This window comes from Eumetopias jubatus, unplaced genomic scaffold, assembly GCF_037043125.1.
Source record: "Eumetopias jubatus isolate StellerSeaLion01/CBP00866 unplaced genomic scaffold, mEumJub1_p1.0 scaffold_10, whole genome shotgun sequence".
In the NCBI taxonomy this organism is placed as follows: domain Eukaryota; kingdom Metazoa; phylum Chordata; class Mammalia; order Carnivora; family Otariidae; genus Eumetopias; species Eumetopias jubatus.
In genome coordinates this window covers 13,711,344-13,736,009 of record NW_028274816.1, presented here as the reverse complement: position 1 = coordinate 13,736,009, position 24,666 = coordinate 13,711,344, and the positions used below count along the sequence as shown (strand labels likewise).

The following is a 24,666-nucleotide window of genomic DNA, read 5'->3' as shown; positions in this document are numbered from 1 at the left end:
CTTTTGATAAGTCACTTCATGAAAATATAAACAAAGCTAACTTCCTGCCAACACTTTGCAGTTGGTTGGTTAACAATGTTCTACACATAGCTGGCCAAGAAGAATGGAGATAAAGTGTGGTTCTTGTGAAATTTCCCTTTATAACTTGTCACGGACTCTTCACACTTGTGTTTCCTGGAAGACAGTTTTAATTTTGTTCCATTGACTGGTGAACATTATCAAAAACAAGTATTTTGTGATTGCCTTCTGGGTACAAGCTGAGAACCACCATTGACGGGGTGGGGTATATACCGCGTATGCTACTCCTCTGTTGTGTTATCCGAGCACTTAGAATATGGACCAGATTATGTATGGTGGCCCCTTGCATACTTGGGGGTAGGAAAGCAAAGATCTTGAGTGAACAAGTTGGTGACTACTACTAGCCACAGCACCCACTTTTCCCCATTGTGTGTGTGCCTGATCCGTGGGGATGCTGACGTGGGACTTGGGGTGCGGGCAGAGTGGAGCATCCTCTTGTTGCTCACAGCCGAGTGAGGTTATCTTGAGAACTTCAGGTCACTGCCAGTACCTGAGTGGGGAACATTAACTCTGGGGATGTGGTTGCCGTCCATGTCCTCTCAACACCCCAGAGGACAATAAATAGCCAGGGGGTTCAGAGAAGGAAGGGGCCACTGTCAGCTCTCTTGACTTACAGCCTAAGGGAGAGGGGCAGGGTCTTCTAGACTTGGGGGGAGGTGGGGACACTAGAGAAGGAAGAATGGGGAGGCCGGGCCAGCAGGTGTGTTGGCATTAGGGACCCCCCAGGGCGGCAGTGGAGACAGAGTGCAAAAGTCGTAAGAAACCAGACTGTGGACCCTGGTGAGTCCTGAACTTTAGGCCCAGGTGGTAAAATGTTACACATGTAGTTTGGTCTCCTCCTACCCAGAGGTCCTGAGAAATGAGAGTGAAGGTCAGCCTGTCATTTGGTACTTCATAAATTATTAGGCCTAGCCACTGTATTCATTTAGTGTTTTATATTACATAAAAATTGATATTGGCTGGAACAGCTAGAAATATTATACTGGCAGGCCAAGGACATTTATTGTTGTGCCTTAACACCAGCCATTCACAGAGATGCTTGCTACAGATACCACATGACAGGAGAGAAAAGTCCAAATGGTAAAATAGCCCATACTTATTCTCTGGAAATAAAATAATCCAACCCCCTGAGGGTTAGAAAATGCTGGCTTCGCTTTCATGGCCTGTTTATTGACTTGAGGTTCAACTTGGCACAGTCTCTGGGAGCGATCTTCATTCTCAGAGGAGGAGCTGATTTGACACCCAAAGAGATGGTATCTTCAGCCGCTGTCTGTACATACGGGCTGTTGGGATGCTGGCTGAGAAGTCTTCCTTGCTGTTCAGAGCTGGAGGAGAACAGAACACTTGGGTGTTTGGCTGTTACGCAGTCGAGTCCCTCCTGAGCAGAAGCGGTGGTGTGTTTGTGCTGATATTCCTGGGTGTAGTTCCTTCCCAGCCCAGGCACCACCAGCAGACTGGTCTGTATGGTCTCATTCCCTCTGCTGCCCTGAGCTGGCTTGTGCCTGAGGCTGATGAAGGCAAGTATTTTTACTAAGCTAGAGGGAGAACTACTTTTATTCAGCAGAGGAAATTTGAGAAAGAAGCTCAATCCTGGTGTTCTTAGAAGATGTCAAATTTGATTCTTGGTAAATTGTTTTATCTTTTTGAACAGGTAATGTATTTACATGGATCTAAAATATAAAATGATATGCAATGAAAAATCTCCTTTATTTCCCTGTGCCCTAGCTGTCCATCCCCCACACGCACATATATGAAGCCAGGTTTCATGTTTTTGTATCATTCTTACAACTACAAACAAACAGGGCTGTGTAGTTTTGCACCCCCCTCGCACAGATACATTGTATAGCCTGGTCAGTGCTCCTTAGAGAGCTCTCCTCTGTTGCCAGTCTTCCAATAAAGAAACAAAGCATGTTTAATAAAGTTGTGTTGACTAATTTTATAGAAAGTGCTGCTTTGGACTAATGGGGAAACAGATCTACTTGGAATTGAATACCAAAAATAATAGTATTAGTATAGTTTCTGATGAAGGTTTGTGATGATTTTAATGAACCTGGATGTATTAAGGCTACTCTGCCTCTTAGAAATGGAAATTAAAAAAAAACCTCCCGGTGGGTGTATCTTTGTCCCAGTATGAGAACTCTTTGTATGTCCTTTTGGCCTGGAATCATTTTCAGTCCCTGGCTCCCTTTTTTTCTCTCTCTCACTCCCCTATTCCTTTCTTAAGTCTCTTACCATCTCCTAGAGCTGGAGCAGTCACTTTCTTCCTGTTTCTTTTATGAGCAGACAGACTGTGTTGACACTTTTTACCACATGGGCCTTTGAAGTTCTTCAAGTTTTGCTCTCCACTCAGAACTCAGTTCTCTAACGGACATTGTGCTGCTTCAGTGGGGTTAGTTTGTTTAAGTATAGTGAGAATGTGAGGACAATTGGACAACTTGGACTTCATCTCCATAATAATGTAATTTGGGGTGTTGAAATCATGGAGCACTGAACACGTTTTTAAAAGAGCCACGTTGAATCCACATTTCTCTCCCTGGGAATTCCGCCCCCCCCCCCCCCCGCCCCCAACAAAGACAAAAGTATTACACCCTCGTCCTTGGTCTTTGTCCCCATTTGTTGCAGATCAGGGTAAAAAAAAAAGTCCTGGGGTTCTTTAGTGACTTAAGCTGTAAGTTTACAGAGAATGATGACCAGTATTTGGGATGACAAGATGTGATGAGACTATATTAACTTTCTCTTTTCTGAAATCTGTTCCAGCAACTTTACCAGATCCTGACAGACTTCGATATCCGGTTTTATATGTATGAGCTACTTAAGGTAAGTGGCATTCATAAGCAGTGAATTTTTTCAGGTGTATTCGTTACAGAAGTTTTTGAGAGGATGAAGGGAACTCAGGCACTCTTTCTTGATACTTAGAGAATTTAGTGAGATTTGTTTTGTTTTTGTTCTTGTTTTTAATTTTTTTTAAAGTAGGCTCCACGCCCAGCATGGGGCTTGAAATCATGACCCTGAGATCTAGAGTCACATCATCTACTGACTGAGCCAGCCAGGCACCCCAAGGGGTTTTTTTTGTTTTGTTTTAACTTACATTGAGATCTCTGTTGTGGGATCTTTACATAGAAACTTTCCAGTGGAACTGAGAAAGATGGCCAAGTCAAGAGATACCAGGAACATTATGTCAGAAATCAGAAGCTCCTCCTTCATAGCTCTTGTTGGCCCTTGGGTTTTCTTTTTGTTCCTTAATTAATACTATTAGTTTTCACTGTATAACACATCACCCAGAACTTAACAGTTTTTTAAAAAATTATTATTTCTCCTAATTTTGTGGGTGAGTCTTTTTTCTGGGTCAGCTTGCCTGGGGCACATTGTTCCAGGATGGCCTCATTCACATATCTGGGATGGCAGCTGGAATAGCTGAAGGCTCGTTCTGCAGGGGGTTAGTCTAAGTTGCTCCTTCCCATGGTGGTCTCAGGGTTCCTAGTAGCACAAGAGGGCAAAGTTTGATATGTAAGCACTTTTCAGTCCTCTGCTTGTATCATTGTTTCCTAATGCCCCGTTGGCCAAAGCAAATCCTGGCCAAGCCTAGATTCAAGGAGGGGGGAAGTAGACTTCACCTTTTGATGGGCAGAGCGTTAAAATGACAGTGTGGAGGGACATGCCTACTGGGAGGGCAGGAATTTGTGGCCGTCTTTCTCTCACCATCACTCATAATCCCCTTCCCAGCCTACCCTCTAGCCCTGACTGACCTGGACACGAAGGGAGAGGTGATGGGTGGTCCTTCTAGCAGACTTAGTAATCTCCTAAGACAGAAATTTGGAAGCATTATTGGTTGATGGAGGAATGATCTTTTTTAGTTTGTCTAGGTAAGCACTTAGTTAAAGAATTCTAAAATGGCTTATAAAATGGAGTAGCTCCTAATTTGTTTTGAGTCATGGATCACTAAGAATCTAATGAGAACATATAAACTCCCCCCCCCCATGCATGTATAAATATACGGTATTACATAAAGTTTTATGGGGGGTGTGGCTCTCAAGTTAAGAACCTCTGAAAGAGATGACTAAGTTATTGGCATTATTGAAGAAAATTGCCAAGATGGAGTTTTGATGGGATTGTGAACAGGTACTTGAACAAAATCCCAAGTTTAATTAAGGCTAAGCTTTAGGGAATGGGGGTTTGAAGAACTAGCTCTGTGAGGTAAATGTGTTTTCTTAGAAATGCTTATACAAACCACTTGTCATTAGTACCAAGGTGGCGGATTTAAGAGTCCACTCTTAAAACTAATGGGTCTTTCCTTTGTCAATAAGATCAGAAACGTGAAGGTAGAGCTTGGTTCATCACACCTTTCTGCATGTCCTCTCCAGACCAGAATGGAAGGCGTCAGTGGGGAAGGGGTTTGCAGTGTTGTGGTCTTACGAGCTGTCCAGCTAGCTCCTTCCCTGCGGGTGCTTTGTGGAGAACCCCCTGCATCCACCCAATGAGAGCTGCAATCCAAATCTCACAATTGGTTTTTTTGTTGTTGTTGTTGTTTTTTTTAAGTAAGGTGTTAAGATTTTGTGGTTTTCACTTAGCACACCAAAGATGAAGATTGATAACCTGGTACAGTTGTGCTTAGGTCAGGTGAAGACATTCCGATAATACAGGTCTTCACAGGCTGGTCATTCAGTACTGTGTGTCTCATAACCCTTCTGCTTTTTGGAGGTAGCGGCTAGGCAGTAAGGGCCTTCTTTCTGCTAATGAGGCACAGAACCCCAGAACGAAGCTTGAAAAATGTCTTTCATGCTTAACGGTCAGATAATACCAGATTTTGAAACTGAAATAACTCCCCTAAGGAATTTAAAACCATGTCCGCGACGCCACAGGGAGTCCTCGACTAGTGAACTTGGCAAAAGAATCTGTTCACTTACTGTACTTGTTCAGCCTCTGCTCTCCTCAAGTGTTTCTCACATCCCAGGTATTATGGTCCTAATTAGTTCATTCCTTTGGGCAAAGACTAGGCAAAATAACAGAATCAACATTTGTTAAATTTTCTCTTTGGCGGGGAACAAAATGGGGATGAGGAAGAGGAAATCTGCTGCATGGAAAATGTAGAAGAAATTGAGGTGAGGGCTCTTGAGTGGTTCCTGGGTACACAATGCGGTCTCCTGATTCAGATCCGGGGAGGTCTGTCCTCAGGAGCCCTGGTTTCATAAGGCACTGCCACAAAGCCATTGTGGAATCTTGCTACACCTATTGTTATGAAAACAAAACAAAGAAAAAAGTCAAATTGAAGTAGAACTTCCATAGATGAATAAACTTTTTTTTTTTTTTAAGATTTTATTTATTTATTTGACAGAGAGAGAGGGAACACAAGCGGGGGGAGTGGGAGAGGGAGAAGCAGGCTTCCCGCTGAGCAGGGAGCCTGATGCGGGGCTCGATCCCAGGACCCTGGAATCATGACCTGAGCGGAAGGCAGGCGCTTAACGACTGAGCCACCCAGGTGCCCCCATAAATGAATAAATCTTAAGTGTACAGGTTTTTGGGTTTTTACATAAGTGAAACCTTCACCAAGATTTATATATTACTGTGCTGCTGCCCAGTACAGTAGCTGTTGCCCACAGGTAGCTATTTAAATTTTAATTTAAAATTCTGTTCCTTAATCACAGCAGCGACATTTCAAGTGTTCAGTGGCCTCATGTGGCTAGTGGCTACCACATTAGACAGTGCAGATACAGAATATTCCTGGCATTGCAGAAAGTTCTGTTGGACAGGGCTAGTAGAGAATATTGTGAATACCCCAGAAGGCTCTCTTCTCTTCAGGATCCCCTTTTCTGAAGATACTCTTCTCACTCCTACCACCATAGTTTAGTTTTGGCTGTTTTTTAACCTTCATATATAAAGCATCATACGATGTCTACTTTTTTGTGTCTGGGGAAAGCAAAATTTGTTTATTCTTGGAATGCTTATCCTGGGGATCGTTCTCTGACCTAGTCCAGTGGTTCTCAACCAGGTCAATTTGGCAAAATCTGGAACCATTTGTGGTTGTCACAACTGGGGAAGAGTGCTACTGGCATCTGGTGGGAAGAAGCCAGGGATTCCGTTAAACACCCTGCAGCGTACAGGACAGCTCCCCACAACAGAGGATTATCCAGAGTCCAAAATGTCAGCAGTGCCAAGGTGGAAAAACCTTATCTTGTCCTGTGGAAAACTCCCCTAAAAGCACTCCGTGCCAAGCACATAGTAGGAAGCACAAGATGATGGGTTGCTGTGATTATTATTACCGGAGGAGTAAATCATGGGACTCAGATAGGCTGCAGTGCTTTTTAAGACAAGCCAGAGGTCCTAATTTGAAATGTATGGGAATAGTTACTATGTTCAGAAAGGGAGAATTAGAAGCAAGTTTTTGTATTATCTAAAACAAACCACCCAAAGAAAAAATGGTAAAAAAAAAAAAAAGATAAAAATGGTAAAAAAGATTTGACTCAGTATTTATCCAAAGAGGATACAGGATGATCACTAACACCCAAAAAGATGTCAACTTGATGACCCAATTAGGAAATACAATTCAAATCCACAATGAGGTCCCACTTCAGACCCACCAGAACAGCGATAATCCCAAGGCTGAACCAGTTACGAGTTGTTGGCGAGAATGTGGCGAAACTGGAACCTTCCTACGTGACTGCTGGGGATGTAAAATGGAGCAGGCAGTTTGGAAAACAATTAGGCAGACTCTTAAAAAGTTTGACGTAAACAGACAGCTCAGCACTTCCACCCTTAAGAATCTGCATAAGAGAAATGAAAGCCTGGGTCCTCTCAGAGACCTGTATGTGAATATTCCTAAGCAGCTTTATTCATGATAGCCCCAAACTGGAAACAACCCAGATGTCCATCGACTAGTACAGCCTTACAGTGGAATACTATTCAGCAAGAAAAAGGGAACACAGATGAATCTCGACAACATTATGCTGAGGGAAAGAAGAATACTGTATATTGTATTATTTCATTTAATGAATGCCCAGAAAAGGCAGATCGGTAGTAACAGCAGGTTTGTGGTTATGGCTGAGGTAGGGGGCAAGGGGGGATGGGGATTGATCACAGGCAAGCTGAAGGGGAATTCTTGGGATGGTGGCAGAGTTCCAAGACTGGATTGTGGTGCTGGTCACACAACGCTGTGAATGTCCTAAAAGAAATCATTGATTTGTACGCTTAAAATCTTATCTGCATATCATCTATCTTGTAGGAAGCAATATCTTCCCTTAGAGTAAAAATAGAATTCTTAAAGGCCCCTGGCTCAAGGGTTGTTTTTAAAAGAAAATACTAATACTAGAATACTTGGTAATCTCGAAGGACCGGACACATGGGGGACTGGGCTAAAAGACAAGCCACGTTGAATGACACGTTGTGATGTCATTGTTCATCCCCACAGGGACTCTTGTGTGCCATTTGAACCATGGTGAGAGGGACTCTAGTGAGTGTCCCAGATCTGGTTTTAAACCCATTGAGTTAGACCAACAGATTAATGTAGGATTTCTAAATCCAGGTGGCTGGTGAAGTGTTACCTACTAACACCTAAGTAGGAAGAATCTCCGTGTCCCCTCCCTAACATAGCCCCCTTTCCACCAGCTGCCAGCCTAGTGTGCACAGAGAGCGGGGGCGGGGGGGGCCTTCTGAAGCATGTCTGTTCTCCTCTGTTACAGACAGTAAGCTGACCCTTGGGAGACTGTATCCAAGTCAAGCTGTCACAAATAATAGGAATATGCTTGCATTGGGGGTTGGTAGATGGTTTGCTTACTTTTCTCTGTGTTTTCTTATCTCATAGGCTCTGGATTACTGCCACAGCAAGGGAATCATGCACAGGGATGTGAAACCTCACAATGTCATGATAGATCACCAGCAGAAGAAGGTACCATTGCAGCCAGGAAGCAACAAGGCTTTCCGGGGAGGCCTAGAGCAGACCACAACACTGGCCAGTACCTAGGTGGTACTGCAGACTTATGTTACTGTTACTTCTTCAGCCTTCAGTGTTGCTTTCTACTTTGCATAAGCATGGTACACAAGGAAAGTAGACAGCCTAGCCTCACTGTAGTCCCTTGTTTATTTTGGTCATGGTTTTCCAGAGGGCCTCGCAAAGAAACTCCAGCTGATGGTTTCTCCTTCTTTTAATGACCCTCAGACCAATCAATCTGCCTGGCCTTAAAAGTACACTTGGGTCCCTCCTGTTTTTGATATCCAATTCTGGTTGTCCCTGGTTGGTGAGTAAACAAATCAGCTACTAGGAGGTGAACGAAAAGCTGGAGCAGTGCTTCAATGCTGGACTGGGGCCTGCGTCCCCAAACCTTTCAGTTGTGGCTAGAGCTTATAATGGAGGCTGTTAATGACGGGGGAGTGTGCTACACACGCTAGTGATACGGACGCAGAGTGAAAAGCTTAAGCTTGATTGATCTGAACAGGATGATAAGCCAGGATCATTTAAATTTTAAAAAAAGAAAAAGCACATAAGATTCTGAGTGCTCTGCTCTAGAAGTGACCTCTTCCACAATTGCTGAAAGTGTAATTTTTGCCAGTGCACTTGCTAACATTTTTCATGTGGCCCACGTAATTGTTAGCTAATGTGATGTGGCCTTGTTCTAAGGCATGGGCGTCTAGAATCACTCCTTTACGTGTTCAATTTCTGTCATGTTTGTAGCTGCGACTGATAGACTGGGGTCTGGCGGAGTTCTACCATCCTGCTCAGGAGTACAATGTCCGTGTAGCCTCGAGGTACTTCAAGGGCCCAGAGCTCCTTGTGGACTATCAGGTAAAACTCTTAGCCAAGCACCTCCGCCTTCTTTGTGTGTTTCCTTGGGGCTTCTCCTTGTTTGCTATTTAGTCAGTCAGTTTGGATATATTCAAAACCCCAGCCTAAAGCGATAATTTCAGACTTTTCTCCGTGACTTTTTTTTTATTCCTTTGAATTCTAAAATATGTGCAAAGGTCAGCTGAAGACTAGAAATCCAGATCAGAGAAACGCATTTGTAATACCCTTCACTGAACTGACAGGCTGACCTTATGTCCCCAGATGTATGATTACAGCTTGGACATGTGGAGTTTGGGCTGTATGTTAGCAAGCATGATCTTTCGAAAGGAGCCCTTCTTTCATGGACAGGACAACTACGACCAGGTGAGCAAGCACTGGCTCTTCCCCCGTGTGGGGCACATGCCAAGAAAGTGGAGTCCTATGACAGGGGTGCTATCCTCGAGCCACTAAATATCACTCAGCGTCTACACTAAGTTCTCCTTCAGGATAAAGAGTTTCATGACATTTTGTCTGTGGTTACCAGCCCCCCAAACGTAGAGAAAGATAAAGCTCTCTTATGCCCAACTTCAGAGTGAGTCTGTGAAGAAGTCAGGCAGTCCTTGACTAACAAAACCAGACTGTAGTCATTAGCTTGTGACACCCCCACAATTGGTCAACTTCTAGGAGATTATTGCTGTAAGTTGTTACCATTTTAAAGGCAGTTTGGAAATTGGATTTCTGTGAACATCGTGTCCTGGGGTCTGCCATGTCCTGGGGTCTGCCGCCTGTCGGCCCCAGGCTCCAGCCTACATCTGGTCCCTGAGGACTCAGTGATGTGGAAGTCCCCAGTGCCTTGGGATAACATCCTCACAGGCTTGCAGTGAGCTCTGTGCTCAGTGATTTGGTCAGTTTGTTTTGTGTTTCAGCTTGTTCGCATTGCCAAGGTTCTGGGTACAGATGAGCTGTATGGGTATCTGAAGAAGTATCACATAGACCTAGATCCACACTTCAACGATATCCTGGGACAGTAAGTAAGAGAGAGGGAGAGAGAACAAGGGTTTTAACGTACCCCATTTCAGAAGTGGGACTGTTCACCAAAATCGCTTGCTAATCATAGCAAAATTGAAGTCTCCTCCTTTCTTCCCGTATTTTTTTTTAACTTGCTTTGAGATATTTGGGAATTGTTTACATGTGTCTTCTGATCATTGTACTTCTCTAAGAGATAACCTGTCAGTCAGTGGAAAATGGAAGACAAAATCCTGTTACAGAAAAAAGCTTTCTGATACAGCATATGCTTATTTTACTGGAAAATGTTAGAAAGCTGTGATTCTTTTTTGATTAAGAGATTTATAGTTTTTTTCTTCTGTGTAATGTATTTTCTACAAGGTAGCAAATTTTAAAGCATATTTGCAGGTACAGTGCAATAGTGTTGAAAAGTAAATGCGCTGACAATTTTCAAACAGTGTTTTATGGAGCCGCTGTGTTTCTGAGGCTAGATCTCTAAATATTTCTGCTGAACAACAAAAATAACTCTGTCTCCTCTGTGCCTCGCCAGAATGGACTAAAAGCCTGAGGCATAAGAAATGATCTAAGAAGGTGCCACCAATACTAAATCATGATGTCGAAGTTTTCGCTCCTCTTATTTATCAGTCAGAGAGCACGGTTTTTGTTTCAGGATGCTGCGAGTGGCCCTCTGGGGGTGGGGCAGATACCAGTGAGAAGGAGGTTTAACAAGCTTGAAATCAGCGCAGTCAGTATTCTAAGATTTTGTTGCTTTTAGCCCTAGTAACATCAGGATTCTTGTTGAATAGACTCTCGGTACTAATGCTTCCCTTTCCTTCTCAGACATTCACGGAAACGCTGGGAAAACTTTATCCATAGTGAGAACAGACACCTCGTCAGCCCCGAGGCTCTAGATCTTCTGGACAAACTTCTGCGATACGACCATCAACAGAGACTGACTGCCAAAGAGGCCATGGAGCACCCGTACTTCTGTGAGTCTCCAGGGGTGTAATTTATTAAAGAAAAAATTCTTCTGTTCTTTATCTTTGAGGCCAGTCAAGAGAATTCTAGGTATTTGGATTGACTCTTCCTTGGAATTTGGCCTCATTAGTTCTAGACTGTTGAGACAGCTTTGCAGTTCCGTTTCTTGATCTGCAGAGGTGTTTGTCCACTGCCTTAGCTCCGCTTGAGTCTGGTCTGTGGACCTATTCCCTGTGGCCCTGAGTTGATAGACCACAAGTACCTAAACATTGTTTTCAAATATATACGTCTGTGTGGAAACCTAATCGAAGATATTTTCCCCTCAGAAAACTAGTTAAAAGTAATGAGGTGACCGTAGTATATTTTTAAAGAAGGAAATGAGTTAAATAAATAAAAGGAACTTGATGAAAGGAAAGCAGGTTTGGAAAGACCCCACTAGGGTGCCTGGGTGGTTCAGTTGGTTAAGTGTCTGCCTTTGGCTCAGGTCATGATCCTGGAGTCCTGGGATCGAGTCCTGCATCGGGCTCCCTGCTGAGCAGGGAGTCTGCTTCTCCCTCTGCCCCCCCCCTCCCCCGCCACGTTCTCTCTCATTCTCTCTCTCAAATAAATAAATAAATAAATAAATAAATAAATAAAAGACCCCACTAAAATCCTACCTCAGTTGAAGAATTTTTAGGTCTCACTTCCAAGTGCGTGTGTGTATTCAATGCCTGTGGTTGTGTATTGTCTGCATGTGTACAGCCCTTCCCCCCAATAAAGTATGTCTCAAATAAACTTTCCCCTTAATCCTGGCAACGTAAGATGACTCAGTCCAGGCACAGAGGAGACTGGGGATAAAGGTTACGGGACCCGTCTCAGCTCACTCTGAATGGAGAAGAAAACCTTCAGCCTGTCTGTTGGCTTGGCCAGTATGCGGTCTTCCTTTCTTTTCTTTCCCTCTGAAGATTAAGCAGATCTTACCTGAATAATATAAATCTTGAACCTGCTGGTCCATAAACATTAGCAGACAACAAATTGGAAAGGTTTTACCCTTTGGCCTTCTAGACCTCGGACAAGTGCACCTCAGGGGTCCTCTTTCCAATTTCTGGCACCAGAAGCTATTTTCACCCTTTTGAGTTAGATCCAATTAAGAAATCTGGTGTTTGTAAAATGTAATTCATGATCCGTCCACTTTTCTGAATACACATCTTCTGTATAAAAAAAAAAAAAGTGTTTCAAATGACTGTCGCTTAAAATTGATAGGTCTTCTAATGGCTCTTTTCATTCCTTTGCTCCAAAGTGCTCATTACTGCACGTGGTTTGAAGAAATTGGGGGTTGGATCTGACATTAGCATTCAAGGAAAATAACACATAAAAGATTAGTAGTGATTTTGAACAGTGGGAAGTCAGTGTTTGTGGGCCTCTCTTCTCCAGGAGTCTCCGTAGTTGAACTTGCCCTCTGAGGGAAGTGCAGGAGCTGACTAGAAGAGCAGATTCCCCTGATTATTTTTCAGTGTCTGATTTTTCTCTCACCTTAGTCCTGTAATTTCTCTTGTCCTTCTGACCCTGGCTTTCTCGTCAGTCTGTCCATCTCACTGTACCCCACTGCGGAGGGGGGTTTTTCATGATGGTGTCTCCCACACCTTCCAGCCCAGATTCACCTGATTTCCATCCTGTTCTCTTGCAGACCCCGTGGTGAAGGAGCAGTCCCAGCCCTCTGCAGACAATGCTGTGCTTTCCAGTGGCCTCACGGCGGCCCGGTGAACACTTGGAAGGCGACGGGTAATGCGGCATTGATGCTTGCCAATAAATCCAACCAACCAAACACAAATCTGGAAGGAAAACTACAATGTGATAAAAAGAAATTCTAGTCATTCCTTCTAAATGCAAAGAAGAGTAAAGACCTAACTGTCAAAAAGCAAGAAATCCCCCAGTACTAGTCTGCAGGGAGTTGCCGCTGCGGCAGCGTGACAATGCACATAGTTCAGGACCTGAGGGAACGCTCCCTTTGGAATGCATGGGAGATGAGAGACTCGGAGTTGTTGTACATTTACCTTTATTTAACAGGAGACCACTGTTGAATTAACCCGTTCAGTCAACAAGCTCTGAATATCTGACTTCCTATCTATTCCACTGTGGTCTGGGTTTCCTTTGGTGAGATTCAGGCTCAAGTTTTAGCAAAACGTCAGCAGTCTATACTGACACACCAGCCTCATTTACGTAAAGGAGATATTAAAACAGTGACAGTATTTTTTTTTTAAGCTCTTTTACAAATTCATGTTTTATGTATTTTTTTATGACATGAGCTCTCTAGGAAATGTACCTCATCCCTGCAGTTTTCTTTCGAGTGTATTCATTTGGGAGCAAACTGCAGTCACTCACAAGAGGCCCCTTTTGCCGTCAGCAGGCATCACTTGAAACCTTGTGACGCCGTGAACAGGTCCATCTGTCTCCTCAGAAGTTTGATGCGAAGTGCATAACTTGGAGCTCACTGTAACCTTTGTTGATTTGCCTAACCATAAAATCTTGTTGCTATTTTTTCCGTGTAGCCTTTTTTTTCCTTTTGCAGCCTTGTAAGGAAAACCTCACCATATCCCAGCACATACATCCCAGTGTGTGTGCCTGTTTTCGTGCACCTCTCTGAAACAGAGGCTTTTTGATCACAACCATAATGAAAGCTGGAAAGTCGGTCTTCAGGCAGGTTGGGGAATGAAAGAAACATCTTATTAGAATGTATTTAGGAATGAGCTATTGGGTGAGAAAAATGTACTCCCACCCCCCCCCACCCTTTTTTGCCTCTTTTTATCTCCACGGGAAGCAATTTCCCTCTGTAATCAGGGTAAGCTGCATTTTGACACTCCCGAGAGGTCATGTGTGAACGTGATGGCAGAGCTGTCCTTCTCATGTGCAGGGACTGGGGTCGTGTGCAGGGCCAGCCTGTTCCCCGACGACTGAGCAGAGCATCATACGAGGGGCCTGGCGGGTTAGTTGGAGTTCCTGGAGCCAGTGTCAAAGCTCGGGATCCGTTGTGCCAGCCTTCATGTCAGCAAAGGAAGCTAGATTCTGCTTTAAAAAGAAAACAGTCAAGCTGATTTCATTTTGGGGACTTGTCACCAGTCTGGTTTGCAAGCAGTCCCCTCCCCCAGCGGCAGAGCCATGCCACAGCTGTGGGGACTTTACAGCTAGGCTAGAGCTCGAGGTGTCTACCCACATCAGACCATAGGATTTCTTTATTAGCTATTTAATAATGCCATACATTTTTATAAGGTTAGATTGTTTGAAAACATCTGTTTACATTCCATATTCCAATAAAATTGTACTGGTATTGGTAGCAGGTCCTATCTCTAAATGTAGATTGTATTTTTGTCGTTTGGTCGGTGGGAATTTAAAATGCAAATAAAACTCTTAACTAGAGTTGAGCTTACAGATTGAAAATTAAAAATAAGTCCCCAAAGCCAGAAAATGCAATTAGGTAAGATTCTCATACCAATACTACCTGCCTGTATTGCACATTCTGTATATTGAGGTATACATTTGTTCTACTTGAAAGTCAAAGCCACGGCATGAGCTCTCAGCTGGACCTATATTGGTATGTCAGGCCAAGGAAGCCTTCTGATGTGCCCTTCTAGGCAACACTGTTGGTAATTATCAGGGAGATGTGCCACTTTGTGTCTTTTTTGCCCCCTACCTCTCATCTCCTCCTCTGTCACTCTCCCCCCTCCCAACTTTTTTTTTTTTTTTTTTTTTTAAAGTTGCCTGTCTGGACCAGGCAGGGGGAGCATACTGGAGGGTCTTGGTGAAGTAGTAACCCCGTTTCTTCCCCTTGGGTTCCCCAGAGGCAGTGAAAGCATCTAGAGGAGTATAGTCAGGTGATGGGTGTACTGCCTCTGTCCATTAATCATGGTTTAGTCGGTGCAGACACAACTAACCTGCCTTTCCTGGGGCTCCGTGACTGCAGCTCTGACACAGGAATAATTCTTTTTATGCATGGTTTGCTTCTCCACCACCTATACTTTCCATTTCTCTTTCTGCCTTAGACAGCACGACTGAGTTTAAAATGCTCGCCCCTTTCTGAGTCTGGTCTTGACACCTGGCTGGCTGGCTGGCTGGCTGGCTGGCTAGCTAGCTAGCTAGCTGTAGGTTGTTCTTTCCCAAACCGAAGTGAGTCCAGTCCAGACCTTTTCTCTTAACCATCTCCAGAGCCATCTTGTGGCCAGATGGACCTAGCTCCCCCAAGATTTCAGAGTACTTAACCTGGGCTAGGAGATGGTCATGGAGAGTTCCAAAAGTGGGTGGGGGGAGGGGGCAGGGAAAGAAGAAGGAGAGAGAGAGTGTGTGTGAGTGAGTGAGTGTGTGTGAATGAATGAGTGGGAGTCTGCTCTCAGACTCAGCTATGGTATATTTACCCACCCAATACCCTTTTCGGTCAGCAGATTATTTAAGTTCATCTCAGTATTTTTGATTAGCCATTTTGTTTGCTTTGTTACCTTATAACTGGTTAAAAGTGCCTATGATAAGGACTTAGTTATTTCCTAAAGAAAAGCAAAAAATGTGGGGAACAGGGTAGTGTTACACTATCATCTCAGGTCCTGCCTGTGTTCAACAACATAGGCCTGGTATGGTGAGAACAAAAAGTTCTTATGCCAAATACAGACGGTCTGTCAGGGCTGATGGGCCACAAGTGAGCATAAGTGCAAGGCTTGGCTTCAGCTGACAAGCCCCATGGCGAGAGCAGAACTGATGACATGCCAAGCGATCTTTTCATCTGCAGCTTGCTTGCAGTTCGCTCTCCCCTGGATCGTATCAGCTGCCCGCTCCTGTCCCGTCCCTGTGGGAGGGGACTGGGTGGGAGAAGCCAAGCAGACAGTGCAGACCAAGCATTCCTGGGTCTTCTCACCAATGACAGCAGAGCCGATGGCGGCTGTCTGAGGCAGGCGCCTACATACCGGCCGCCGCGCCAGTTCTAACAGACATTCTCTAGCACATGACTGCTCACAAGGCTCAAAGCTATAGTGTTCCCTTGCAGAGAACGAGGGGACTCAGACTGCTTGGCTGGAGAAGGCAGAAGAGCTTGTAATCCTTGGGGGCTCAGGCAGGAGGTGGTTAAAAGAAAGGGAACCAATAAGAAAAGGGTAGATCTTGAGGGAGCGTGACTTCTTGAGAGAGGGGGCACCACCTTCGTGAGCTGGAATTGGGTCCTGAGATCGGCACGATGCCTGGAGTGGTTCCATCGGGACTGGAAGGTGGTGCCCTTGAGGCAGATGCCCAGTCCCAGAGAGCTGGCGGCCGTGGGTCTCAGCCCACACCTACTCAGGGAAATGACTTAGATTCTCCCAGGTGCTGTAGTAAGGATGGAAGCAAAACTATTTGGGGAACACAAGCAGCAATTGGAAGAATTTTTATATATGCATTGAAATGGTTCTAAGAGAGCCCACTTAGCCGTTTCCCTTAATGCCAGTTCAGACCACACGATTTGTTTAGAAACCTGTGTTACTGCATGAGCACCCACAGGAAAAAGCAAACTTCCCGCCTACAATAAATAAGGGTGGATAATAATGGAGCGGAGTTAAGGTCACTGAAATCTAAGCCCTTCCAAAAGCAAAAGCAGGGTCCACAGGAGCACACAAGAGGCCAGAGTTTGTCAGCGAGCTTAATCAATCTAAGATGGCATAATGTCCTGCTTTTAAAAAACTAACCCCAGGGTGGGAGTGGGGGAGGGGAGCTGGTGGTGCAACATCTGGCCAAGAAAACCAGTAATAACATATACTTTTGAGCTCTATGGATGTGTTCATGGAAACAACTACGAGCAGGTGCCGTAGAGGCTGGGGAAAGTGATGTGATGGGTTATACAGCTGATGAGATGAGTACTTCTGTGTAGAGACTCAACAATGTGCTACAAATGTGATACTTAATCCTGAACTGCATGTATTGGGGATTGTTCAAAAAAAAACTTTCATTGAATCAATAAATTAACAGTTTTGCACTTGCTGGCTTTTCTTGCTGTAAATGGTAACTAAGAGGTTGGGACAGAAATCTTGACACCCCATGGAAAGCTTGGATAAATCTTCAAGACCCGTGGAGCCAACTCTTTCCTTCTGTTTGCAGAAAAGCACTACTGCCTGGGTTGTGATCCTTTCCAAGTGACCACTTCCGACACACTTGGCCACCTCTTTGTATCCCTGGATGATTGATGTATGACTGATGCCCTGCTGCCCTTAGACAAAAGACAAATGCCGTGTTCAAGCTTGTTTTCATAAATAAAAATGTTGATAACCACCACCTTCCCAAGCGGGAGACCAGCCACTGCTCTGGGGACCTTAGGCTTGCGTTTCCTGTGTCTTGGGGGAGAGGCGGGGTACACCTTGAACTGCAAAGATGCATGTATGGGGGATGCAGTGAATCCCCACCTTCGTGTGGAACTTTGCTTTATCGAGAGAGGCGGGGCCAGAGTGGTGTCCCAGTGGGGCACTGCGGTTCCTTGGTACTTGCTTCTCCCTTGGGCACCTGCTTCTGGGATTGGCCCATTTCAGTGCCCAACTTTCACCTCTGTGGCAGAGTGCTCTGCGTTGATGAACCTCTCTCCCCGCCCCCATTCCGTGCATCACAAGCAGGCACACGCTATTGTGTGTCTGCATTTGGCAGATGGTGGTGTCTTTAATTAGTGTGCTTTTCCCTGACGGATCCCTCTGTGGTGCTGGACGCTTGGAAATCAGTTGCTGAAGTGCTTAAAGGCAAATAGTCCTTCTTTTCTTAACCTGCGCCATGTGGCCTTTATCAAGAACATAGAACCCTTCCTTGACCCAGGGAAAGTTTTCATGAAACGATGTTTCTGTGACTGCTTCCCGGAGGCACAGTCCTTTTGCTGTAGTGCCCATCTCTGAGACATTGCTTCTAGAATTCTGCTGCTGGCCTCTCAACCGCCCACTTCACTGGGCTGGACATGGAAGGAGAAACGGGGTTTTCAGGCCATGCCACACTGCTGCTCCCAGGGGAGAGTTAAAAAATACTTGAGCTCCCTTTTTGCTCTTTGTTTATTAGTGGACTTGGCACTTTGCCGGCGTAAATACAGTCATCTGATTATTAGTCCCGAGATGTCCTGAGTAAATTGGGTCAGGGCTGATGGGGATCTGGAGTTGGACTGCTGAGCTTGTGGCTCGGCTGGCGCAGAATGGTCAAGAGGCCTCCATGCTTCTAAATCCGTGTTCTGGACCCAAGAGGTGGGGAGGCTTGGGGAACACACGCCATGTCCGGAGCTTTCCCCTTGCTCTTCCCAGAAGACCGTGCCTGAGACCGCCTCTGTGAGTGGTGATCACAGGAGGAAGGAAGAGGGTATTGCTTGAAACCTGAGACCATAAAGTTAGCTCTTACTAGGTTTTCCACAAAGTGGCATGGGAAAGTCCAGCTTGCACACTGCTCCCAGCACTCTTCCAGAGAAGGAAGCCACAGGCAAGTGAAGGCCTGTCCTCACTCCGGGTCAGATTGATTAATGCCGTCTTTCCCCTCCTCCCGTCTCTCTCCCCAGGTCTGTTGCGGTTCCTCCCACTTTTCCATAAGCAGAACAAGAACCAAATCAAACGTCTTAACGTGTGTAGAGAGATCACGTTCCGTGAGCAGACACAAAATGGTGGCAGGTTTGGCCAGCACGAACCAGACCAACCGAAGGGCAGCCCACCACCGTATATCAAACCTCACTTCCGAATGTAAAAGGTTCACACGCCTTTGGCTTCCTGTTGACTTCCTCCTGACCCAGAAAGCATGGGAAATGTGAAGGGTATGCAAAATGGTTGTTGGTTACTGTTGCCCCCCTGCGCCCCCTTGACTCAGCCTGTGGCCACCTGTTTTTCCAGCAGACCACGGTAACTAGCCGACCACAGACTCCACAGTGGGGGCACGGGGGCAACCTATGGCATGATGGGCAGTTACATATTATAATTTTAAAAGTATATATTATTGAATAAAAGGTTTTAAAAGAAATGTATGGAGAGTTTTCAGTGTGGAAGGGGCCATGAACCGAGACCCGTGGCCACAGAGGACTGAGTGAAATAGAAGAGCATTCGTGCCAGGTTCTAGCCAGAGGAAAGCAGGGGGAGTCCCGGAGGTGAGGAGGGCCAGTTTGAAGGAAGCTCTTGACCAGAGATGAGAAGTTGAACAGGTATCGTTGACTACTCCTGGGAATGGGGCAAACTGCAGGTGACTCCAGTAGACGGGGCGAGCCAGGAGAGCCATGTTTTGCCTTGACCCTTCCTTCTAACCCAGTGACTAGGCGGTAAACAAATGTCACCTCTAGTGATCTCCGGGAGATGCCTTAGCCCCTTATTTGCTTTCCTATCGCTGGGGTCTCCATGGTTCATTCTACCTTGCCATCCTGCCCCCCTTCCCCCTGGCCCCTTCTGGAAAAGCGTCTTACCTTGGAGGCTGGTTGAGCCTGCGGTCGTGCAGCAGGGAATGGGTTAGGGGTCTCAGGTCCAGATCCAAGGGCTGCTTCTCGTGGCCTTCAGAAGCTCCCATGAGCTGGAAGGAAAAGCGGCCTGGTCGGCTGTGAGAGAGGGTGCGATTGAAGCACTGGTTAGATTTGTTAAGTGAAAACGAGACCCACTTTACAAACCAGCCTTCCCCAGCTCCCTCAGGCCTGCCGTCCCAGGACAGCCGTGCAGCGGGGAGGTCAAAGCAGCCTCAACCTGGTGGCCGCCCAGCTTTGCCTCTGGCTGTGGCCTGCGCCCTCCCACAGCCTGTCACGAGCAGGAGTGCCGGGCAGACCCCGATGCCCACGCGGCGCGGGGGCGCCCACTAGTTCCCCACAAAAGCCACTTGGTCCCACAATATTCCTTCTTCTGTCTTTGCTGCTTGTCCCGAACAGGTGACTGTGGGAACCCAGGTGTGGACACTCACAGTTTCTGAAGCAGTTGTGGGGGGAAAGCAAAGAGGCCCCTCAGGGTCGCCACGGCGTCAGTGTCCCTTGGAGCAGCCTCTGTCGTATCCAAGCAGTTCCACAGGTGTGGGAGCCCTAGACTGTGCCTGGCCCCCGGACACCAGCAAGGAGGGCCTGCAAGCCCACTGCCAGCCGACTTTGTAAGGCCAACAGGACACCGAGTGGATGGACTTGGGACTTTCCAACAGCATCGCAGGCCTGGTTTTCTCAAGCAGGCTCTCTCACGCGGCCCTTTTGACTCAAGGCTCTGCAAATTTCTCGTGGCCTCCCAGGACTCTGGGGGACGGTCTCTCCATACCTTGATATAATGAGCACACCCCCGAAGCTCCTACAGACATGGTGCTTTGTGTGTGCACGTTTATCTACATGGCACATCACCTCCGTGTTGACCTGCCGGCATTTGAGAGCCTTCCCAGATGAGAAGGGTCACTTCAGAGTAGGTGTTGATTGACTTGGGAATTCTTAGATGCCATGCAGAACTTGAATGCTAGCTCCCCATTTATCTTCTCAACCAAGGTGCTCTTTAACTTCCCCGTGGGAAAGTCTTGTTTTCCAGAAACCTCTCAAGCGTATCAGATAAGTGTCTTTTTTGTGGATGATTACTACTGGGTGGGAGAGAGTTAGTGGAATGAAGGGAAAGGAGGAGTTTTTGCTTAGGCTTTTTTGACCTTGAGAGAAGGGGACAAGGGACCTGCTTACCCAAAAACAGTCTATAAAGCTCATCCACAACGTGCTTGGAAATCCAGAACATCGATTCACATCTTGTCAATGCTCCTGCTTGAGCTTGGGCTGTTTAAAGTAATGTTTGTTTAACTTTTCTGACCACCAAAGTAATAATATGCTCATGGCAAAAAATTCGAATGTTACCTAAAAGTCAATCATGAAAGCCTTCCCCCACCGCACCCCCCCCACCATCCCGTCACACACACACGCATACGAAAACTCTTTCTTCCTTTGGAGGTAGCTGTGGTTACATTTGGCGTATATCTTGCAATTTTTTTCCTTCATGTTTACTAACAGTTAAAAAATCATGACAATTTTTATTTTTACAGATATGTCACCAGGCTATACATTCTTTTTTTGTAACTTGTGTTTTCCCTGAGTTGTGACAATTTCACTGTTAGCACATACAGATCTACCTCACCTGCTCTCGTGGCTGGGTGGTGTCCCTGTGTGTGACAAACCACAGGCAAAGCAATCTCTGACTGATGATAGACTCTCAGCAGAGCTATTACCAGTACTGCTGCAGTGAACACATTTGCACATACATTTTTACACAGTACATCGTGTTTGTGAGATAAAATCCTAAAAAGGAATTACTGTGCCATATGTTTTGCTTTGTCTTAGGGCATTGCCATGATTCAGAGAAAGCAGCCTTCTCTTTCCTTCCCTCACTGGTGTAGGTTGGAACCATGATGCCTTTAGCCGTGCAATTCTTGTAGGACTCTGTTAGGCACTTGGGACACGGTGCCCAGTCTTTGAGCTTTCCAGGGAAGCAGGAATGTTTGAGACCTGTAAAAAGAAAAAGGTGTTGGGGCTCCCATAAGAAAGTTACAAAATAAAAATTAATAAATGTAATTACATGTCTTTCCAATCCTATGAGCTTCATTGTTATCTGCTTAAAACAAATATTTTTTCATAATAGTGAAGTGTCGCAATCACCAAATCAAGTAATTTCAAAAGCAATTTTTAAAGATCTTTTCAAGAAAACACAGGGGAAAAGTAACCTTAAATATGAAAAATGGCTACCTTTTAATATATTTGAAATGCTGTTGGGAAGCCTTCAAAAGTAAGCATGCAGGGGGCTGGCAAGTGTTATAAAATATCCCTGGGCAGAGGGGTGGGTGTAGAATGGTGGAGCAACACTTTGAGGAATATGCAGCAAGCTTTTAAAATGTGCATTTCAGACGCATGGTACTAAGTGAAGAAGTCAGACTCAAAAGGCTACTTACTAATTCCATTTATGTGACGTTCTGGGAAAGGCAAAATGTAGGAAATGGAGAACAGAACTGTGGTTGCCAGGGATTCATCATGGCGGTTGGGAGGTGATAACAGGAGGAAATTTGGGGGTTGATGGAACTGTCTGTATCCTAAATATGGCGATGGTTGTATGACTCGGTGCCTTTGTCAAAACTGTACACCCCCCCCAAAAAAGTACATTTTACTGTATGTGAATTAAAAAATAAATTTTAAAAATAACATGCAGGGGCTACTGGGTATTTACCACAAAGATACAAATGTAGGGATTCGAAGGGGTACATGCACCCCAATGTTTATAGCAGCAATGTCCACAATAGCCAAACTGTGGAAAGAGCCAAGATGTCCATCGACAGATGAATGGATAAAGAAGATGTGGTATATATACACAATGGAATATTATGCAGCCATCAAAAGGAATGAGATCTTGCCATTTGCAACGACGTGGATGGAACTGGAGGGTGTCATGCTGAGTGAAATAAGTCAATCAGAGAAAGACATGTATCATATGACCTCACTGATATGAGGAATTTTTAATCTCAGGAAACAAACTGAGGGTTGCTGGAGTGGTGGGGGAGGTGGGAGGGATGGGGTGGCTGGGTGATAGACATTGGGGAGGGTATATGCTATGGCGAGTGCTGTGAATTGTGCAAGACTGTTGAATCACAGATCTGTACCTCTGAAACAAATAATGCAATATATGTTAAAAAAAAAAAAAAAAAGGAAGGGAAGAATGAGTGGGGGAAATCGGAGGGGGAGACCAACCATGAGAGACGATGGACTCTGAAAAACAAACAGGGTTCTAGAGGGGAGGGGGGTGGGGGGATGGGTTAGCCTGGTGATGGGTATTAAAGAGGGCACGTTCTGCGTGGAGCACTGGGTGTTATGCACAAACAATGAATCATGGAACACTACATCCAAAACTAATGATGTAATGTATGGTGATTAACATAACAAAAAATTTTTTAAAAATAACGTGCAGGGGCCCAACAGAGTCCCATTTGAACTTCACTCTCGGATGAGCAGGAGCCTCATCTGCCCACCACTGCATCTTTTACTGAAGTCGTCGGACTGATGGTCTTTGGATATAACCACTGGTGCTGGCATGCAGTGGTCCTCTATCCACCAGCTGAATACCCAGTTCCAAGGCTGCTTGGAACTTCCATCTTTGCTCCCAGCTAAAGGGTGATTCTCCAGGCACAACTACTCCCCTCATTGCTATACCTTCCCATCCCGATCAGCAAGGAGGGGTAGGGCATAAACTCTGCCTTGCAGTGTGTGGCAAGTCCCTGTGTCTCTCAGAGGCCAGTGTTCAGTTTCTCGGCTCTGACAGGAACGAACACTGTCCACTGGGTTCTGGTGTCTGACCAAAGACTTTGCACACTGAAAAGATATTAAAAACACAATTACTGGTGTTTCTAATACCTTAGTTATTAAACCTGTACATTTAAAATCTACTTTGTGTTCTTAACATTAATTTCCAAATCTTGTTGTAACTACAAACTTGTTAGTTTTGTATATAAACACTTTTGCTTATTCCTGGATTGATGCTCAATCAACTCAAAACTTAATGGGTTAAACTGTAAACATTGCTTGTACACCTAATCTAGTTTCCCTAGACATTTCAGAGTCAACCACATATTTAATCTGATTTCCACAAACATTTGCGATACCTAATAGGAAAGACCTAAAGTTGGGTGAAGTCTTCCTAAGCATTCAAATATGAACAAACTTAAACTCATAGATTTAATAAATCAAAATCTTTAAACAGTGTTTATAAACTTAAAATGTTTTCAACATTTTTAAAAATTAAAATCGTAGATCTAATTTCACATTCCTTTAAGTATTTCAAATTAAATTCAAAGTATCAGATTCTCTAATACATTTATCTTAAATAACAAAATACCACAATAATCAGAAACTTATTCCTCACTTTGACATAGGTTACTGATACCATGGGTTTGATTTACTTGCCATAATCTCTGAGTATGTTTTGATATCCTACCAAGGTAACCTATCTAAACTGAGGACTGTGATACATTCATGGTTCGAGATTCTGGGCTGGTCAAGTACTGTTTGATACTTCTGCAATGATTTTACCCAAATTTCAGGTAAACAAACTAAGCCCCTTGCAGTAGTAATGGGGTTTTCAAGACCACCCCCGATCTTATACCTCACTTGATGATGGTTAGGATTGTTACCGCTTCTGAAGTTCTTAATGGCCTGATTTGCATTAATTGAGCTTCCTCACCCACTACCCAGATCGGAATCCCTTTACTGCCTCAGTAAATTCTGCTTCCTTTCTATGTATTACTTTTTTAACTGACTCATCCACCCCATTCTAATTATAGAAATCATTGAAGGAAACAATTCATTAGCAAGATTTTTCTTGTGTTTTGTCATTACATGACTTCATGTTGATGAAGGGAAAACAATCTTAAAGAATTATAGTGTTTAATGCGTTTTTCTGTGAGAGACATCTGTGGTTTTAGGTTAATTTGGTCTGCATTACCTTTGAAACAAAAGTAAATGTCAGAGATGACCATTTGGCTCTAGTCTACGCATCCAACCATCCTGTGTCTGCCATGATGGTGATACTGTGTAGATGCTGAGATACATACACAGAAGACACAGTCTGCACCTGAAAAAAGCATACCAAAATTAAGTCTACAATGGAGCCAACTCACTAATTTATGTTCTCCAAACCTTGGATCAAATCACCTTTACTGTAGCCAAGGCCATAATCACAATCGACTTTGAAATCTAACATAAGAAAGAACTGACCACAGTTCAGGCAGACATACTGAGAATGGGTAGTTAGGAGAAGCAAACACTCATTTTCTCCATCAGCTTGCTCATTGATCGGCTATCTGTTCAAGGCCCTTGGGCCCACACTCGCTCAAGGTGTTCCAATTTAGCTGAGGAGAATGCATGGTTAATGAGAGAAATGTGAGTAGGCAAATGGGAT

The 24,666-nt window shown here is 44.8% G+C and overlaps 1 protein-coding gene across 4 annotated transcripts in view; it reads left to right on the top strand.

The window, feature by feature from the left end:
• Positions 1 to 18,766, top strand: part of CSNK2A2 (casein kinase 2 alpha 2) — a 37,737-nt gene extending 18,971 nt beyond the window's left edge. For 2 of the 4 annotated variants that reach the window (XM_088027405.1, XM_028094365.2), the window contains 7 exons: positions 2,836 to 2,895; positions 7,874 to 7,957; positions 8,741 to 8,851; positions 9,113 to 9,214; positions 9,757 to 9,857; positions 10,676 to 10,824; positions 12,480 to 16,775. In XM_088027405.1, coding sequence (XP_087883531.1) covers positions 2,836 to 2,895; positions 7,874 to 7,957; positions 8,741 to 8,851; positions 9,113 to 9,214; positions 9,757 to 9,857; positions 10,676 to 10,824; positions 12,480 to 12,556 — 684 coding nt within the window. In that variant the 3' untranslated portion in view covers positions 12,557 to 16,775. Of the gene's footprint in view, positions 1 to 2,835; positions 2,896 to 7,873; positions 7,958 to 8,740; positions 8,852 to 9,112; positions 9,215 to 9,756; positions 9,858 to 10,675; positions 10,825 to 12,479; positions 16,776 to 18,314 lie in introns of those variants that run through there. The other 2 variants (XM_028094374.2, XM_028094390.2) reach the window with 2 other exon arrangements.
• Positions 18,767 to 24,666: the final 5,900 nt, after the last annotated feature.